Source organism: Formica exsecta, unplaced genomic scaffold, assembly GCF_003651465.1.
Source record: "Formica exsecta isolate Colony F162 unplaced genomic scaffold, ASM365146v1 scaffold2, whole genome shotgun sequence".
Lineage (NCBI taxonomy): Eukaryota > Metazoa > Arthropoda > Insecta > Hymenoptera > Formicidae > Formica > Formica exsecta.
In genome coordinates, this window is record NW_021849297.1 from 5,379,211 (window position 1) to 5,398,911 (window position 19,701).

General features: G+C 30.2%; 5 protein-coding genes across 11 annotated transcripts in view; 4 read left to right on the plus strand and 1 right to left on the minus strand.

Moving 5' to 3' along the window:
* The window catches only part of LOC115234266, a 40,280-nt gene extending 36,371 nt beyond the window's left edge, over nucleotides 1–3,909 (minus strand). The window contains exons 1-3 of the mRNA XM_029805206.1: nucleotides 3,541–3,909; nucleotides 2,287–2,559; nucleotides 1,421–1,568 (exon numbers count right to left, since the gene is read on the minus strand). Of these exons, the coding sequence (XP_029661066.1) occupies nucleotides 1,421–1,568; nucleotide 2,287 (149 nt within the window). The 5' untranslated portion in view covers nucleotides 2,288–2,559; nucleotides 3,541–3,909. The remainder of the gene's footprint in view (nucleotides 1–1,420; nucleotides 1,569–2,286; nucleotides 2,560–3,540) is intronic.
* Nucleotides 1–7,419, plus strand: part of LOC115234264 (ester hydrolase C11orf54 homolog) — a 36,337-nt gene extending 28,918 nt beyond the window's left edge. The window contains exons 1-7 of one of the 5 annotated variants that reach the window (XM_029805203.1): nucleotides 4,896–4,912; nucleotides 5,622–5,769; nucleotides 5,854–5,952; nucleotides 6,035–6,213; nucleotides 6,294–6,585; nucleotides 6,680–6,846; nucleotides 7,093–7,419. In XM_029805203.1, the coding sequence (XP_029661063.1) occupies nucleotides 5,679–5,769; nucleotides 5,854–5,952; nucleotides 6,035–6,213; nucleotides 6,294–6,585; nucleotides 6,680–6,846; nucleotides 7,093–7,269 (1,005 nt within the window). In that variant the 5' untranslated portion in view covers nucleotides 4,896–4,912; nucleotides 5,622–5,678 and the 3' untranslated portion in view covers nucleotides 7,270–7,419. Of the gene's footprint in view, nucleotides 1–4,895; nucleotides 4,928–5,621; nucleotides 5,770–5,853; nucleotides 5,953–6,034; nucleotides 6,214–6,293; nucleotides 6,586–6,679; nucleotides 6,847–7,092 lie in introns of those variants that run through there. The other 4 variants (XM_029805202.1, XM_029805204.1, XM_029805205.1 and 1 more) reach the window with 4 other exon arrangements.
* A 522-nt stretch (nucleotides 7,420–7,941) lies between these two features.
* LOC115234519 lies at nucleotides 7,942–18,287 on the plus strand. Its single transcript, XM_029805655.1, has 16 exons — nucleotides 7,942–8,112; nucleotides 8,274–8,376; nucleotides 8,468–8,566; nucleotides 8,632–8,831; nucleotides 9,036–9,318; nucleotides 9,392–9,567; nucleotides 9,640–9,778; nucleotides 11,644–11,751; nucleotides 11,809–11,984; nucleotides 12,179–12,367; nucleotides 12,525–12,578; nucleotides 15,636–15,828; nucleotides 15,906–16,084; nucleotides 16,267–16,567; nucleotides 16,727–16,929; nucleotides 17,000–18,287. The coding sequence occupies exons 2-16, from the start codon at nucleotides 8,283–8,285 to the stop codon at nucleotides 17,177–17,179; spliced, it is 2,574 nt and encodes an 857-aa protein (XP_029661515.1). The 5' UTR covers nucleotides 7,942–8,112; nucleotides 8,274–8,282; the 3' UTR covers nucleotides 17,180–18,287.
* On the plus strand, nucleotides 10,263–13,692 carry LOC115234423 (ester hydrolase C11orf54 homolog). 3 transcript variants are annotated; one of them, XM_029805485.1, is made up of 8 exons: nucleotides 10,263–10,837; nucleotides 11,405–11,559; nucleotides 11,653–11,751; nucleotides 11,809–11,984; nucleotides 12,179–12,410; nucleotides 12,516–12,578; nucleotides 13,221–13,402; nucleotides 13,474–13,692. In XM_029805485.1, the coding sequence occupies exons 2-8, from the start codon at nucleotides 11,463–11,465 to the stop codon at nucleotides 13,633–13,635; spliced, it is 1,011 nt and encodes a 336-aa protein (XP_029661345.1). In that variant the 5' UTR covers nucleotides 10,263–10,837; nucleotides 11,405–11,462; the 3' UTR covers nucleotides 13,636–13,692. The 3 variants fall into 3 exon arrangements, with proteins under 3 accessions (XP_029661345.1, XP_029661344.1, XP_029661346.1); XM_029805484.1 differs by having other exon boundaries at nucleotides 11,433–11,559; XM_029805486.1 differs by lacking the exon at nucleotides 10,263–10,837 and having other exon boundaries at nucleotides 11,263–11,559; nucleotides 11,659–11,751.
* A 754-nt stretch (nucleotides 18,288–19,041) lies between the features above and the next one.
* The window catches only part of LOC115234446 (solute carrier family 35 member G1-like), a 7,579-nt gene continuing 6,919 nt past the window's right edge, over nucleotides 19,042–19,701 (plus strand). The window contains exon 1 of the mRNA XM_029805519.1: nucleotides 19,042–19,529. Coding sequence (XP_029661379.1) covers nucleotides 19,080–19,529 — 450 coding nt within the window. The 5' untranslated portion in view covers nucleotides 19,042–19,079. The remainder of the gene's footprint in view (nucleotides 19,530–19,701) is intronic.

The window sequence follows — 19,701 nt, forward strand, 5'->3', positions numbered from 1 at the left end:
TAGTTAAGCGACGTTGACGCGAGCGTCTTTGAAAGGACTCGTCTCGACTCGCGCAGTGTATTGTAACAACGCTCTTAATAACATGCTCTTATTACGCTCGTCAGAGCGAATGAAGTCTCTGGTCCTTTCACGATCGCGAACTTCCGCGGTCGCGATTGTGCCGAGATGATAAGTTCTCCTCCGAACAAAAAACAAGCCCCGATTTTTTGTAACATTTCCGAATAATCATATTTATCGAATAGCGAACGCGCTTCAATCTAAGTTATAATAATGTTATTCGAAAAGCACGACGGATTTATCGCCGTCTGTGTCGTGACGAGATAATTATTCACGATGCGAAAAAATTCGCCGAATATATTTCCAAGTATACAAATATTATTTAATTCTATACATAAATTTTATGATACGTTATTATTTGTTCAGTCATACATTATTATACTATAATATTATATATAATATTATATTATTTATATCATTATGCTGTATTATTACATATTTTATTATTTTTTGATTATTATATTCCAGAGAATGGAATGATGAAGTGAAATGCAACGCATTTCATATTCGACTAATGATGACATTTAAATAAAGAATATCTATTGTGCTTAATATATAAAACATGCATTAAAGTGTCAATCGTGTTAAACATTGATGCATCGACGGATCATTATAAATGGAACTCTACTACTTTCGTGTTACACATAAAGAGATTATAAGATTAATTGGTATCGCTATGTTCGTATTACATCAAAATTATTCATCCATTAACACTGATTGACCCACTGGTGTATGCATCAAATTTCGTTAATCATCAACGTAACGAACTCCGCGCGTCCTCCGCGAATTTTATCTTAAGATAAAATTCTATGGGAGACGTGACATGAAAAATCGTCCGTACTCCTTGAAAATATTATTTTCAAATAAGATAAGACTAGTAATACTGTAACAGGCTGTCACTATGAGTATATGTGCGAAAATTATTTATTGCTCTCCTTTTCTATTTCGTATATATATTTCGGATATATATTTTCACACACAGAAGTTATTATCTGAAAGTTATTATCAAAAATAATTAGCTTTTTTATTTTTTTATTATTTTACTATTATTTTAGTTTTTCTATATCAAATTTTCCATCTTTTTATTTCTTCTCTTTAGCAATAGCACATGCTTGTCATTCAAGCAATATTAACGAAGCAATAATTTTGACAGTTCAAACAAGCAAACTTTTTAAAAATTATCTAGTAGTTGGAGAATTAATTAAATCGAATTTTCACGCGACGATCACCGGTGGGCCGAAGTGCATCGTGCAAGGGGGACATCCAAAAGGGAGGGCACTCTCGCCGAGGCCAGTCTCCGTAATAAGGAGGCTCGTGGGAAGGAGCATCTCGCGCACACTTTAATAGAGAAAATTGCTCTTACGCGTGTACAATCGAGAAGAACGAGGGGCACGTGGTCGAAGTCTCGAGTACTTTGTCTTCTTTCTGTTTATCTTTTTCTTTATCGCCCACTTCTACCTGTATCTCTCCTCCTTTCCCTATTCTGTACCTCTGGCCCCAGAGAGAAAGCACTTGAGGTAAAAAAACTCGATTTTTCAAAAAAAGGACTTATATGATTTATCTAACCACTTAATAACGAAATATATATTCGATTATATGCCGGAATATTCATTAATCTTTTGCGAAAAAATTTGATATCGATAGATAGACTAATATTCGTACCTTTGTTTGCACTTTTTAACATTATTAATATAACAATGAATTTTTATTGCTTCGTAAATTTTACGAGAGTATTTCGCGAGAACATAATTTTGTCGATTATAACTATAATGCTCGGATATATTTTATTATTTTGTGAAACAGAGAATTAATCGCAACTCGTATTATTGTTATATAGATAGAGCACACGGTGAAATTTATCAAATAAATTAATGGACTTAATCATCATTTTAATACTACACGAGATCTTGCAAATATATGTGGATTATTAAAAATTAATAAATTAGAATATATTTATGAATCAATCGTTTCAGAAAGGAGATACGATTCTAAAATCCTTATATAGAGTAACGTTAATATCATATTGCATATATATATATATATGCAATCTATTACCATCTTATTTTATCGCTGCTCCTACGATGTCCCCTGCGTCAACGGCTGAAATAGATACCTTTCAACAACAACAGTGTGTTTACATTGAGGAGAAAAAAGAACTCATTTTCTTTCTTTTTTTTTTCGAATGTAGCCCTTTCTAAAACGAGTGCTTCATTTACTGAAACTATTTACTTGGAGGCAATTGCGTCAAGTGCTTTTTCTTTGAGATCGAAGAAATTAGATCTCTCCCTTCTCTATCCCCCACGAACCGAGCGTGACCGCGTAGAACGCGAGCCGATGCAGCCGTTACCGCCGGAGCAAACAGGTGTTCCCGCGTGGAATGCGCGACCGCATACTGAACGCCAACACGCGGCGACGGATCCGTCCCTTCCCTTCTTGGGGTGAGACCCCCTTCGGGGCGCGCGCGTCCGCAACCCCGAGAGCGGCGCCACGACGTGAACCTCCCTAAGGTACGATTGCGTGCAGATATTGGTTTGTTAATGTTTAATTAAATAATTAAACATTAATTAATTAATTTAATTTGCGCATTAATTTCGCAGCTATATTATTCGCGGTAGCTTTGTAGAAATCATATATCAAATTATGACAAATTATACGACTTCGAAATAAAATAGTTCTCTTTGTATATGCTATCTCGCTCACATTCAATATACTATATCGAAATTTTTCTTCTTTTTCATTATCTTTTATTAGTAAATACATGTATATATAACTCAATCTATGTGTGCTCTACATTTCCAGCGAGAATGGATCTTATGACGATTGATCGATTTATTTATAGCTATTTATAATATTAATCTGCGAACCGAAAAGAGACATTCTTCGGTATTATTTAACAATCTATACTGTAGATAACGATATACGAAAAGAAATTAATTTATTTCGACGTATCTTGCATAAAAAAATTATATTTCTCATTGTTAACATTATGATTCAATGTGATTACTGTGAGAAATTAAAAAAATATGGCAGCTAAATTAGTTTTTGAATTACAAAACAATTGAAAAAGAACTCTTCGAACAGCCAAATGAATATCATAAAGTACTATATTCTACGCCCAATTTTTCAGGCGGACTTTGTTTCAACAGAATCATAATTCGAATCTTGATTACAAAGATTTATACTATTGAAAATCAAAATCTTCACTTTTTAGGCTATCGGGTTAAAATTTTATTTATAATTGTAAGTATCGTATAATATAAAAAAAAAAAAAAATGAAAAAGTAAAACACCCACAAAATGCACTATCGGAGGACACACACATATAAATAAATTATCTAAAGCGGATTTAAAATATAAAAGACAACCCTTACATTTTCCCCTCCACAACAAAAATATGATTATTTTTAATATTTATTATTCTTGATTCTGTTTTATTTTTATTTTTATATAAGTGTATATAAACAAAAACATTATTTGCGATTACCTGTTTTTAATTTCAAATTGTACAGCCACACGAAGAAAAGAAGATGTAAGAAATTCTTCTAAAGCCTCTTGTGCAAACGCAAAACACACACACATACACACAATTTGCCGTACCTCTGAATTTGGCAAGGAAATGGAACGGTCCATTGAAGGTGTCTTACACGTGCGATATCGATGACGTTGAGAGATGAACAATGTTGCCTTAAGATGTATACGCGCAGACGTACTGTTGAACGTACTCGTTTGGCTCAGATACATATGTATCGAATATGCCACCACATACACATGATCTTTTAATATCATTTATTACGCCCGCTCGTATCTCGACCTGCAAATACACGCTGACGTTTATATATCGTTGCTTTCACACGAATTTTAAGCTTTTACATGACTGCATTCATGCACGAAAGAAAAAACATATATATAATATAATATACAGGGTGTCCCAAAGCACCCTTGACAACGCTCGTGAGCAGGTAGAGCACAGTAAACTGAACAGAAAAGTCATGTAACATTTTTTTCTATAACGCTTAATAAAGGAGTTATTATTGAATAAAATTAACGTCTGGCCAATCAGCGTCGACCTTTAGCCGCGCGCCTGGTAGTGTGCGTGAGCGTTCCGTCGCTACGGCGACGCACACTAACAGACGGGCGGCTCACTGACGTGCGTCCGGCTAAAAGTCGGCGCTGATTGACCAGATTTTATTCAATAATAACTCCTTTATTAAGCGTTATAGAAAAAAATGGTACAGGACTTTTCTGTTCAGTTTACTGTGCTCTACCTGCTCACGAGCGTTGTCAAGGGTGCTTTGGGACACCCTGTATACGCGCGCGATTTCTGCTTTCCCTCTACATCAAAATATTTCGATATTTTTGTATATTGATATATTTAATTATATATATATTTAAAAAAAGATCACGCGCATCTTATAAAATAAACAATTAAATTAAATCCGGAAAATGGATTTTTGATTCACAACTTGTGAATGTAGTATGGACACGCACCAAACGGTGATTTTATCGACAGTGTCGTCCAATTGATTTGGCTACATAATTCCTCTAAAATAAATCCAGATAGCGGTAGTAAACGAGGCTTACAATTAAGGTTATATAATGATAAACGCAAAATGATTTTGTACAAATTATGATAAAATTTAACAGTATCATATTGTCATACTTACGGATATAATTAAAATTGTCAAGCTTTACCGTTATAAAAGAAATAAAGAAATTATATTTCTGCAGGAGTTTAGGGATCTGTCAATTGTCAATGAAACAGCTGTTTGAGCACTTTTTTTAAATGGTGCAATCATAGACGCAGAAAATATATTTCTATATATTTCTATATATTTTTATATATTTCTATGCTATAGGTGCAATATACATGTGTATGGCTGCGTTCCGTTTCATGCATGATGTGCATGACGCATTACTTATCTTTGTTGTTCACCGAATGTTAAACAAGGATAAGTAATGCATTATGCTCTGTCTCTCTCTCTCTCTCTTTAACATTATATATAAATTTTTTAAATTGAAAATATATCATTGATAAGTTTTATAAACCTTTCTACAACAAGCATTTCTTGATAACACAACATATATTGCGCAATAAACGTAATAATAATGTATAATTCTGTACAATATTTTATATGTTTTTATATCTTACGTTATTTCGATATCTCTTATCATATCAATGAAATCTTTATAATCTTTATGATCAATATAATCTTTAGGCATTTACTTGCTATAAATAAAATAATTTTTTTTTTTTATTTGCGATATGTGATACAATTTTGATTATTCGAAAATGTTTGCTACTTATTGAAAATTACATATTTACAGACACATCAGTCTCTAAAAATGACTTTTAACAATAGCTCTTATTTTATGTTTTATGATATATATTAAATATAATCTTATCATATACTTAGAAAGTATGTGATAATTATATGCAATACTGTTTTACAAAATTGTGAAAACTTGATAGTGCATTGTGAGAGAAGAATCCATATCATACTCTGTGATTAGATAAGACTATCAGTGACTGCGAATATATACAGTTTGAGACATAATTCTTTGCAGTACTATTCATTGATTCAAACCAATCCTGTTGTTGTCTACTAGTTGCTGGTTTGCAAAATGGATTGGAACAAAAAACCTCTGGATCCATCTAAATTAAACATTACAACAAGACCATTGCATCAACCTCCTCTTGATGAGTTAATGAATGGTAATTATGAAATACTCTATAGATTTTGTAATGGGAAATTGCTATTAGAAATAATATAATCTTTATTATATTGTGTAACAATAGTTCTAGCAGGAGGATTGACTACAAATTTTGCAGAAGCCACTATCGATATAGCTGATTGCCCTGATCTTGGAGGATGGCCCTACATTTTTTACCGAGATGGTATTAAAAGAAAAAGAATATAAGCAAAAGGATTTCATCTCTGACTTTTATTTCTTGGAGCTAAGAGATTATTCTTCTTCAGGTTTGTGTGGTAGTCCAATTATTTTAGATATTGGTGGACCAGCATATCTTCTACCAACTGCCCAGAAAGACAAATTTTATGATATTAAACTGTTACTACGTCACTTAAATTACAATCATAATGCACTTGTCATTGGTGCTGGAGCTGGACCGTGGCCACATACAGGTTCCAATTGCGAGGTATTATGAATCTCTTATTTAAATTGATAACATCTATTACTTGAAAACTAGCAAAAAACATTACAAAATTTCTATTTCAGCTTATTATGAAAGTAAATATAACGGTAAATAATAAAGTTGAACCAAGAGATAATGGAGTAGGGAATGGAACGCATTATGCATTTGTAAATAAGTCCAATGGAGAATGCAGACTTGAGAGAGTGCTTGCCAATGAGGATGAAACTACTTTTGCATTATTGGCTAATCTATATGTATGCGAAGGCAACCCAGGAAAAGTCATAAGAGTACGTGCTAAAAGGCGTACCGGAAAGCTGGATTTTATATCGTGCATGCAGAAAGCATTGGAGAATCATTATAAAGATAAGCTCGTTGGTAGGTTTACCGCAAATTATTTATGCCATTGTAGTATAGAGTTAAATTATAGCATGAGCACTCAAAAATGGCTGTCAAATATCTATAAACTTAGGCTTGGGCGGTATGTTCGAGATGAAGAACGGGAAAGTAAAGCAGCATGTTATGCCGGAGTTCTCGGACACTCCATTGAATACTGAAACCCAGCTTAACAACTGGTTACATTTCTATGATATGGAAACTCCTTTGATAGCTGTTGGCACATTTGTTAGCGCCGAGACAGTAAGTAAATTTCCGTAACGAAAGAAAACAAAAATATATATACTATATAGGATGTTCGTGTTGTGTATATGTGACTTTAAAATCTTAAATATTTGTGTATGCTTTAAAGAGAGAAAAAAAGTATCATACATATAAAAGCGAAATAATTGATATAAACTTTAAATGCGCTTGAAATAATTATCTGTAAATTCATATTAAATAATTATTTTATACGTATTTTATTTTATTCTGAGATATTTTTTTCAGGATTTAGATCTCAGGGTCCAGCATTTCCATAGTGCCTCTCATGAGAATAAAGTGGGTGGACATTATCATATTGATACGACGCCGGATACTATTGAATATGAAGGCTACTTTAATGTGGCAGCTACGCTTTATCGCATCGATCAACCTCCTAATAAATTGCAATTTGGGAAAGATTAATTCCATGCAGCGAGTTGGATTTTATCCAAATAACTTTACGCGTAAACCAACGCGAAACTGTCTCAATCATACAACATTGCAGAAAAAATATGATATATTTTATTATACAATTTGTACAATTTATTTCTAATACAATTTTTGCAAATACAAATATTTATTTTTCCAATCACGCTAAATCCCATAAGACCATCGGTTTTTAATCGATGATCATATTAGATCAATATACATTATCGATTGCTACTTGGTTAATTAATCAATAGATTGAACGATATTATAATAACAAAGCAGATATGATAATGATATAAGAATAAATTATGATTATTTTTTTAGCTAATATTTTTTATTCTTTTGCATTTTATTAGCTAGTATTTTAATATAAGCAGTCTCTACCAAGTATTTTATATTTTATTAAAATGCACTATTAGCTGTTGTTTATACATAATAAATTGATTGACAAATTAATAAACTATGATAATATAATAATATATACACAGAAGTTTATAAAAATAAAAATTTTGCTATGTATGTGTGTGTGTGTGTGTGTATTAATTGATTTATTTATTTTTAAATCTTTTTTCAGATTAAAAACTATGTAAATTCTTACAAAATAATATCGAAAATAATATTGTGTTACCAATGACATTCGTTCTATTATTTGTTTTGCTATCTTTTCCGTTATGCCTAAAGACAATTTCGCTCTTGCCAGAATTCTTCCTGCTGTTATTGACATTCGATCATACGGTCCGAGAGAAACCATCTTTCTGGTTGTGTTAATTAAAATATTCAGAACTTAAATAGGTTGCAGTTATAAATTATTCTTTTTACGGTGTACATATTTTTATAGTAAGTAGACTATGTTATATGTGATTATTCCTTTAGGGGCGTGCAATTTTTGCACTCTTTCACCGCATTAAAATTTAAAATGATCTGCTATATCGCATTATAATATTATATAATAATTTGCAATTTTCTCGATTTGTCTGTAATTTCATGATTTGCACAAGTTATAGATTATGAGGACCAGAGCCGTCAACCATCGTCCAAAGATATCGCACACAATTAGAACGGTAGACTTGTATATACCAGGACAGAACAAACTCGCAAAAGGTATAAATATATAATACTCGCAACTTTATATTCTCAGATACAATAATATATTTAAAGCGGATATGTAATAATGCAATATATGTAATAATAGTTCTAGAAGATGGATTGAAGAAAAATTTTGCAGATGTTAGCATTGAATGGGTGAATTGTCCAGACTTGACTCAGGAACCATTCAACCTTGCCGCACCAGGTGAGAGATCCATTGAATACTTTGAAATTTTTGCTTTGAAAGCGCATGTATCTATATATTTTTAGGATTATGTGGTCACACGTCACTTGTATATGTCGGTGATTCGGAATATTCGGAATGTGTGGATCCCGAGAATCTAGATCCGAGAATGGCGAAAACATACTACATAAAAGATATTTTAAAACTACTCGGTCGTGACAAATGTAACTCCTTTATTTTCGGTGATGGTATGGTTCAACGACCATCAAATAGGCGTTTAGACGAAGTATATATATATATCATCGTTAATTAATGCAAAATATGATACGTCATTAAAATCATTCCTTTATTTTAGTTTATCTCTATTTTTGCATTTTAATTTAAAAGATTTAATTGAATAATTAATTATTTAATTTTTGTTTTAATTTAGTTTAATTCTTCTAACCATTTTATTACTTTGTCTTTTATTTTACTTTCTATTTCTGTACAGCTTGTTATGAACGCGTCGTTTTGGTCAGCAGACAAAGGGATAACGCGAATCAGAAATAAAAGTTGCGTCATATTTGCAAATCCAGAAACAAAAGAATGTAACTTGGAAATGTTAAGTGGCTTTGAGCCCAAATGCACTATACATGGAACTTTCTTTCTCAGCGAAGGTTTAAGAGCGGATGTTTTGAAAGTGCACGTTAAGAAATATCTCGGCCCATATTCATTTATACAGTCGATGCGGTTTGCACTTCAAGAATATTTTGGAGAACAAGAACTACTTGTCGGTAAGGGACGACACAATATAATGTAATAAATAGCGACAATAAATAGACAAACTGTTTGTGTTTGTTTTTATAGGTATGGCTGGTGTATCCGTGAGTAATGCAAAATACAAGCATGAACGCAAACCAAATTATTCGGAACATTCACGGATTGGTGATACTTCTCATTTATGTAATATAGATATATCTACAGTAATTAGCACGTTTAACAGCAGCCTCTTCAGACATATTCCAGAATTTCCGATTAGAATAGTAATATCAATGTCTGAGCTCTTAAAATTAATTGCGTCATATAGTTTTATACATGAGCTTTATATTTTTCAGGCATTGAATTCTACTGAAAATGCCCATTTTTTATGTCATTTGAATACACCCGAACGCCCATTTCCATATGATGCTACGGTAAACGACATAGAATTTATGGGATACTTTTTCCTTGCAGGACAGCTCTATCGTGTGGTATAACTATGTAATTTTTAAGTATAACATTTAATTGATATTAAATATCGCAATGTTGTGCTCATTGGCACTTGATTATAATTATAATAATGCTGATATGGCTAATGCTTTCTTATGCTTATATTTCTAATACTTTTATATGTGTGCATATTAAATTTATTTTTTAGAGATACTAGATTTTTATTTTATTTATATTATATATATTTTTTATATCTATTTATTTTTTTGTTTTATATCTTATTAGGCAATCTAATTTTCTCTAATTTTAATTATTTCTGATAAATCATTACATTTTTCTATTTATATGGAATATATTATTAATTGTTTATATAGTTGGTTTATGTAATAAACAAATAATTGATATATAAACATTAATAATATAATTATAACAATCATAATTATAATAAAAAATATCTATAATAATTATGATATAATAAAAGAATTATTGCAACTCTGGAATGTTTTTCAATAATATTTTCTTGCTAATGATCTTCTGATGATTCTTATAAAATATCGATAAAAATCGATAAAAAAGACTATTGTATTATAAAATTGCAACCAAAAGTTATAACTTAATTAATAAAAATTTGTGGAAGTAGCAAATGTGTGGTATGCTTTTTTGTTACTATATTATCGACATATATATTATCAATGTATCATTTGACTTTTTTCATAGTAGATAATGGACATATTTATGCTACAGTTCCAGAAAATTCCTTATAGGCGATCATCGTATTCAGCGTATTATAGATGACAATCATCACGGTTTTTCTTTTCTTCGAAAAAATTTTTAATAATTTTACTTATAATGAATAATTTAAAATAAGATTACACAATCTCACACAATAATATTGATTTATAATTGTTGAATAACAACCGCTCGTGTATATTTGTTTATCCTATTTCTTTCCGTTATATCTAAGGAAAATATCATTCTTGCCAGAATCTTTCGTGTCACTGATATTCGCACAATTAAAGGAGAATCATATTTTCGGTTGTATTATTTATCAGAGTTTAAGTGAGCTGCAGTTATATATCGTTTGCTTTGTGACATATTTATGCAGTAAGTATGGATTGCATAATATATATCGGTGGTATATTATTCAGTTTAGATATGTTATACACATACGCTGATGAGATATTTTTATAAGCTACTAAAAATGTCGAATAATTCCTGACGTTATCAAGAGATTATTTTTTATTACTAGAACATTTATAATAGAACCGTTATTAATATTTAATGTCTATGTATATTGAATTATAAATAGATAAATACACGCTTTTGTAAAAAAAGAAATATATATATATAGAAAATATAAATATAAAAAAGAATAAAGATATAGAGAAGAATAAAAATAATATAAGAGAGAGGTTTGTTTTTGATGAAACAATAAAAAAACTTTAAAATCAATTTGAAATTTCTGTTAAATATGAAACAAGCCTAAATATTTAATTTTTATGTTTATTAAAATTTAAAATATTATTATATATATTACAGCAATATTATTATTAATATTTTGTTAAAATAATTTTGTATGCAGTTTCTTCTACTTTGCGATGTATTATGTGTGTGTGTGTGTATGTATGTGTGGTATCATATTATAATATTAAAACATATAATAATTTGCAGTTTTTTCGATTTGCATGTAACTGTTTAGTAACCATCTAATTTGTAAAAGTTGTGCATTATGAATTGGAGTAGCAATGCTTACACAAGCATTCCACATTTATTTCCAATCAGACAGATACAATTGATGATACCTGAACCGAACATACTTGTTAATGGTAAATCTGTAACAATTGTATTCGTAACTTTAAGATACAATCGCATAAAATGCATAACGTAAGTAATTATGTGCTTAATATAAGTAATAACAGTTTTAGAAAATGGATTGAAACAACATTTTATGAACGTTAAGGTCGAATGGGTTAATTGTCTTAATCTGTCTCAGGAACCATTCAATCTTGCCGCACCAGGTAAGAGATCTGTTTAGGTTTTTTAATTTTTTACTCTGAAAACGCCAATATTTTTAGGAATATGTGGTCAAACGACATTTATAGAACTCGGTGATTTTTCATACATGCAATTAAAAGTGGAGAAAAAATACAACATCAAAGACATTTTAAGATATCTCGGTCGTAACTATAGTAATTCTTTCATTTTCGGTAATGGTGTTTCTCGACGTCCATCAAATGGAACTTTAGGCGAAGTATATATTATTGTCAATTCGTGCAAAACAAAATATATGTTATTAAAACCGTTTTTTTATTTTAATTTATAGTTATTTTTTAAAATATAAATTTAATTGAATAATTAATCATTTTACTTTTGCTTTTGTTTTAAATTATTTATCATTTTATTGCTTTATCTTTATGTTTTATTTCACTTTCTATTGCTGTGCAGCTTGTTATGAATGCGTCATTTTCACCTGAAATCGACGGAGTAATGGAAATCAAAAATAGAAGTAGCATTGTATTTCTGAACGTAATAAAACACAAATGTGACTTGGAATTGTTAGCTGATTTTGAGCCCACATGTAATATACAGGGAAGTTTCTTTCTTTGCGATGGTTTAATTGGGCCTGTTTTACAAGTGCGTGTTAGGAAACACCGTTCGACAGTATTTTCTTTTTCAGGTAGCAAACGCACGTCATTTTGATATCTAAGGATTTTATTTTAATATTGAATAATCTTATTTTGAAGTCACAAATCACATTTGCTACCTGGATATTGTTTGATAGGATTTATAGATTCGATGCGGCAAGTACTGCAAGAAACATTTGGGTCTACTGGACAATCTGTTGGTAAGAAACAATATATAATGCAGTATATATTTACTTAAAATGAAAAATACAGAAATGTTTTTTTAATGAGATTTGGATATACATACTGTAAAAAAATTAAAAATGCAAAATATATATTATTTTAGAAACATGTCGTTGCGCACGCGTTTTCAAAGATTAAAACAATATTTTCCGAGTTTAATAAAATTCGTTCAATTTTAAACAAAATTAACAATGTTTTTAAGTGTGCTGAATCTTTTTAACAGAAAACACACACACACACACATATATATATATATACATACATAATTCTATATAAACACAGAAAAACAATTGATATGAAAATTATAATGCATGAAATTAATAAAGATAATAAATAATATTGTTGTTATACAAATAACTATATATTTACGTAACATTTAATATCGAGTTAACTTTTAAAGGCTGTTTATATTAGATATGCAAAATCGTACCTATGAAAATATACTAATTGTTTATTTAAATATATTTTACAGTCGTATCAAAATTAGAAAATAATACTTTTGTATATTTTTTTTTGTTTAAATAAATAAATGTAAATACGCTAACATAATATATAAACAAGATAATTGAAGATAAGTTTAACATTCTAAGTAAACAAACTGTATTTGTTTGTTTTCTTAGTTTTGGGTGGCGAATATATTGTGAGAAATGCGCTATGGAATCATGAAATGATTGGAAATTCTTGGGAACTTTCACCGCTTGACCCAAGTTTTATTTGTAAAGTAGACATGCCTTCGGCAATCATTAGCACATTTAACAGCAGCACCGTAGGACTTCTCCCGTTTTCGCCAGGATCTCCAATAGTAAAATTAATATTAAAACTTTAAAATTAATACATCACACAGTTTCATAAATGAGCTTTTTATATTTTCAGAAATTAAACGGTTATCAATCTACTCACTTCTTATATCATCACAATGCAAGCAGAGGACGGCATTTTTTCTCTGAAGCTTCGCAAGATGGTATAGAATACTTAGGATACTTTTCTCCGGCAGAAAAACTGTATCGTCTTGATGAGCCGCCTACGAAACGCTAGTTGTGATAGATTAATGTTGGATATTATCAAAATGTTATGTTCATTTGCTTTAGATTTTAATTACAACAATATATCTTATATGATTAATATTTTTTTATTTATATTTTTAATGCTTTTATATGTTTATGCACATTAAATTTATTTAATTATGATCTGTTATATATTTTTTTTTTATATCTTGTCTCGATTTTTAATTTTGATTTAATCTAATTTTTTTTATCGTCTCTGACAAATTTTTACACTTTTAAGAAGAATCACTCAATCCGAATCATATTTATTGTTAGATCGTCGAAAAGTCGAACGATAAAGCGTACGAAATATATTTAATCTTAAATATTAGTTTAAGAAATAATTATTGCTCATAAAGAAAGATAGCAACAAAACGATAATTTATTATTTTGGGCTTCTGTCTACGTTTCTTACTGGATTAAATGAAATTACGCGAAATATGCTTTTCAAAATTTATTGTCGCGATATATAGTTACATATTATTTATGAATGTTAATTATTCATTAATGATATTAATAATATTAAATTATTTTCCAATACTTCTTGCAACCGCGTTGACATTATTAAAAGCGATCATATTATTTATATAAATATTAATTTATAATAGTGTTGACGGGCGGGATAAAAGAGAGGCTACTAGATAAGATAATTGTTAAATTTTACGTTCAGCTACAAAAGATTTTTCTATAAATTGCTACTGATCCATATTTTTATAAAAATCTCTTTGTGATATAAAACATGTTTTTATATTACAAACAATTTATTCGAATTTGGGCAAAATTTAACCGCCTTGTAAGGTAAGATTTTATTTATGAAAATAACATTGTAAAATAACCTGTCATCTCTGGTTTATTACTTCCTTATTTATTTGTTTTGCCTTTTTCGTTATGTTTCTTGTAAGCTCGATGTGGATGTTTTCCTTATAAGGACGAACTCGTGATCTACCCAGTGAATTTCATGCATTTATTGAAGTACTCGAGGACGAAGAAGAAGCATTTATCTGAGTATATTTGGACAATAATCAAAGCATAATCAGGTTGTAATTATAAACTATTGGTTTTGCGATTCTGCGCATCTGTTTAGTAAGTGAGTACTACGTTTATTTACATCAATGCATGATATGTTACACATTTAGAACCATCAATTTATTTGCATTTATTGCATTATAATTAAAGTGACAAAATATTCTTATTAATTTAAAAGAAAAAAGTGGTTCGCAATTAAAATAAATTAATCATATACCTTTATTCATACAATATAGTTGCTTAATAAGTTGAATAAAATATTTTTTAAGCAGAAATGCCTTGTATTTTATAAATTTTTATATAAAAACTTTTTATTAAGATACAATTTGAAGCTTAATGGCATACTATTCCACATACCGAGTAAAATTTTAAATCAATCTTTTACTTGAAATAACCATAAACTATCCTCTTATTGCTTATACGCAGACCTTCATTGATTTAATTAAGAATTTTTAATGAGATAAGAATAAAACGTACATAAAAAAAGATATATATAATTCGTTCTTTTGGCTTTTTTATTTGATTCTTTTTTTCAAAAAGACAAGTTTTTCGTGAAACCTTAAAGGCCGCTTAAAGTTTTCAAATTAAAATATATATGTAAATATTAACTGTTTTACAATAACTTTCTAAAATTTAAGCTATTGCATACAAAAATTTATTAATTTTATAATAATTAAAGTTCTATCATAATTGTGTCTTAGGTAATATTATTATTTTTATACCTAAAAATATATAATGTTATACCAAATATACTATTATGTAATTTGCTTATCTCTGAATTGCTACTTCAATTGAACATACCCGTTCAATAATTAACATTCTACTTTGTGCAAGTTGTACGTTATGCAGACAGAAGAGAACTTGATTCCGGTAAATACGTTGATGGGAGAATTGCTTGTACCTGAAGCAACAATTCTTGCTACATGTACATACATATTTTTTTATATTATATAATTTGTAAAAAGCGCACCCACACACACATATACCACAATATATGTATATGTATGTGGATGTGTTCGTGGATCTGATGCTTATCATATCTATTATCCTTTTTTAATAGGTCTTCAATTTGAATTAAATAAATTTTATGTAGAGGCCATAGTCGAATGGGTGGATTGTCCTGATTTGACAAAGCATCCCTTCTATCTTGCTGCGCCAGGTAACACACCTATGCTAACACACCCGCATTTATAATTCTTTTTGTGCAATCAAATTGCAACATTCATTAATTTGCAGGATTATGCGGTAACACGGCGCTTCTAGACGTTGGTAGTCCTTCATATTTATTTCCTTATCCGCAGTTGAAGAAAATTTACGATTTCAAAAGTTTTTTAACTGCCGTTGGTCGCTCCAACAGTGATAACCTCATTATTGGAGCAAGTCTTCATCAATCGTTTACTGGGCAATTAGGCGAGGTAATATTGATGTTTTTGTGCATGCTAGAACATTATTTTATACTCTTAGTGTGTTACCATCTTAATTTTTTATCATAACTTTTATTAATTTATTATTTTGGTATCAATTGTACTTCGCTTTTAAATCAAGCACTTGATTGCGCGCGTTATCTTTATTTTTTATGAATGCTATTACTCAATAGCTCATTATGAATGCGACCTTCTCACCATCAACCGAAGGAATAATGCAAATTGACGATAGAAGCCATTTCATATATCTGGTTGACCCAAACGTGTCCAAAACGTGTAGAAATACAGAATCGGATATATTATATAATTGCAATAATCCTAGATGCAGTATACAGGGCAATTTCTTTATCAGCGAAGGAAAACCGGGACGAGTTCTTAAAGTGAAGGCTAGGGAACGTCGTACACATATGGAATTAACAGAAGTAATACAGTATACGCTTCAAAAGTATTATGGAGACAAATCAACACTTGTCGGTGAGAAAGATTGCAGATCTACGGGTTAAAAAATACATTTATTTAATCAATGATCCTATTGTCACTGTTAAACATATTATTTATAAGCTTATAAAGTGACATAACAATTAATATTGTTTATGCATAACAGATAGATGTTTTCTATGTCTCGTTTCACAGGCTTGGGTGGTATATTTGTAGTGAACAATGGAATAGTGAAAGTTCACGTTATGCCACAATTTTTGGAAACTGACTTAACAAGTAATAAAATGGTTCATGATTGGCTTCAGTACCACGAGATACCGACGCCTTTGGTTGCAGTTGGCACAATCGTCAACAAATCTTCTTTTCCTGTTCTGATTCCAAGTACAGGATTTCAAACAGTAATTATGAATGTATAAGTTTCAAAATTGATGTTGTTAGAGAAGTATTTATTATTCCAATGTTTTTCAGGATTTAGAACTCACTGCAAAACATTTTCACGCCTTTTCCTTAGATGCAGAAAGAGGCGGACATTATTATACAAATATAGAATTTAACAACACTGCAGAATATTTAGGATACTTTTGTCCAGCAAAAATGCTGTATCGTATGGATAAAGGAAATATAAACCCTCTGATATTACCATTTTAGGATTTATTGTATAAGCCTTAGATGTTGCAATGCTCCAATCTTTTGTACTTATTCTAATTATCGCAATGTTATTGATATAATTTCATTATAATTTCTCTAGTCTATATTTGTAATTTTTTAAAAATTTGTTTTATCCCTTATTTAGATATCTTATGTAATTTTCTAACTTTTTTTTTTCCAATGTCTCATCACCTTACAGCTTTATCTCAATCATAATTTACATTCTTTCTTAGTATAAATTAAACTATTTATTGTTATATATATATATCAAATTATTTAAGCGACTATTTAACAAGTACATGATTTCTATAGTAAAACAATTATATGAACATAAAAATATTGTAGTATATCATAAATATATATATATATATAATCATAAAAATAGATATTAAATAATAAATAGCTATTACTAAACATGTTTGTTGTACTGCTTTAATCAGAAAATTTTATTTACATTTTACATAATATAAAGCAAAAAAAAACAAAGAAAAAATTGAGTCTATAGTTACTATCTTATCAAAAAGACTTTTGCTATTCGAGATAAATTCAGTGGTAAAAAATAAAGACTTTTAAATGCTTCAAAATTAAATGTTGCATCAGTTTCCTCTCGTGATGAATTAGTTAATGATAGTCATAAAGCACTATAAACTGTATGCAATGGAAAACTGGCTAGCAATAATATAATCTTTATTGTGTTGCCCAAAAATAATTCTATCAATAATATTTCTTAGACATTTTAATTGCAGTGATAAAAATTTTATAATGATTAATTTATTGTTGCATACGATTCTATAAATAAATTTTAAATTATGGTTATAATATCTGGTAATATATATGAATGCGTCAATATCTCGGGGAAAAATCTCGTTCTCACCAAAATACTTTTACCATGTGTCTATATAAAGAATCTGATAGTGTTGGAAAGATTGTCAAAATTTTAACAGGCTACGATTATAGATCATTTACTTTGTGGCGTATATTATTAATATAAATTCTGTTGTGTACACATCGGTGAGTAATATATTAGACATTTAGGCGAGTCACCCGCTTCTCTCTTTATATCATGTTCTTTTTGCAATATTTTAACAAGATACTCTTCTAAATTATTGAAAGAAAATATTAGACAGTTTATACAAAGTTATTTGTTACTTTTTATATTCTAATAAATTAATACTTATATATACATTATATATTTATCAAAATTTATTAATCAGTTAATTAATAATCTGTAATATAATATCAATAAATACAACAAAATAAACATACATGAAAGTTATAATGTTAAAGAATCAATGTATATTTTTCGTATTTTGGTTAATGATTTTATTTTGATAAAAAAAAATGACTATTTTAAATTTTGTAAAATCATTATTATATTCGCAGAGATAAATTTTAATCTCATCAATCAAAAAAAAATCTTCATACTGTCCATCAAAGTCTCTCTGTCTCTTTCTCATATTGAAGATAAATCATTTGAATTTTTACAAAATTTCATTGTGCGTCATTCCTTATTTACAATATCACAAAATAACTTTGATCTCTTATCATCGATCGACGAATACAATTCTCTGTTGCTTTACTTCGTTATGTCTCTTGAGGAAAATTATATTCTTGCCAGAATATCACATTTGTCAGCAGGAGAGTAGGTGCTCTGTCAGAATTTCAAGGGATCTCTCCTAGTAGTAGTTTACACATTAATGTTTACATTTTGAAAACTTATACATCGCGAAATATTCAATACACCAATCGGTAAACGTGTGCTCTCTTCGCGGCTTTCTTTCATCGGTCCTAAAACGCGATCTCATTACTCTTACCGGCGTATTATGTGACCTCGTCTCACGTGGCTCTCCGAATCTTCCTAGCGTCACAATTAATCCCCAATAATCCGTCGGTCTAAGTTATGCTAATTGCGGACGGACAACGTCGCAGATGTCGTCCGACGATAATGTACACTGTACAACTCTCGTGCTGTGTCAATCATTCGACACGCTTGCCTCTTCTCTTCGACCTTACGTCGTGTCGCGTGTGTTGTATCACAATGAAATTCAGCATAGAGTCCACCGCGTCCTATAACAGCATCCATCCTGTCTATCATTACACCGAGCAATTCGCCAATAATGGCGAGACTTATCAGGAGGGCACTAGGTGGTACGGGGTCTTCCTCGCGTTCCTATCGGGCACCTTCTTCACCATTAGTGCCGCTCTGGTCAAGGCGGTGCGCAATGTGGACCCTATGATATTGTTGGCCATCCGCGCCCTGCTGCAGATCCTAGTGATGGTCGTCGTGGCCTGCAGATCGTCCGGAGAACTCTTCGGCCCTTCCGGACGGAGGATGCTTATACATTTTCAGGTAACGCACGCCCGTACGTCAAGACGATATGGTATAAACCAATATATATATATATTCGTGGCCTGCGGAGAACTCTTCGGCCCTTCCGGACGGAGGATGCTTATACATTTTCAGGTAACGCACGCCCGTACGTCAAGACGATATGGACGATATGGATATATATATATATATA

Coding starts and splice junctions, on each gene's coding strand:
- LOC115234519 (XM_029805655.1), top strand. CDS start 8,283: ATGAGGACCAGAGCCGTCAACCATCGTCCAAAGATATCGCACACAATT. Junction 11,985..12,178: donor CAAATGGAACTTTAGGCGAA/GTATATATTATT, acceptor ATTGCTGTGCAG/CTTGTTATGAATGCGTCATT. Junction 12,579..15,635: donor GTCTACTGGACAATCTGTTG/GTAAGAAACAAT, acceptor TTTGTAAAAAGC/GCACCCACACACACATATAC.
- LOC115234423 (XM_029805485.1), top strand. CDS start 11,463: ATGAATTGGAGTAGCAATGCTTACACAAGCATTCCACATTTATTTCCA. Junction 11,752..11,808: donor ATTCAATCTTGCCGCACCAG/GTAAGAGATCTG, acceptor CAATATTTTTAG/GAATATGTGGTCAAACGACA. Junction 12,411..12,515: donor GACAGTATTTTCTTTTTCAG/GTAGCAAACGCA, acceptor ATTGTTTGATAG/GATTTATAGATTCGATGCGG.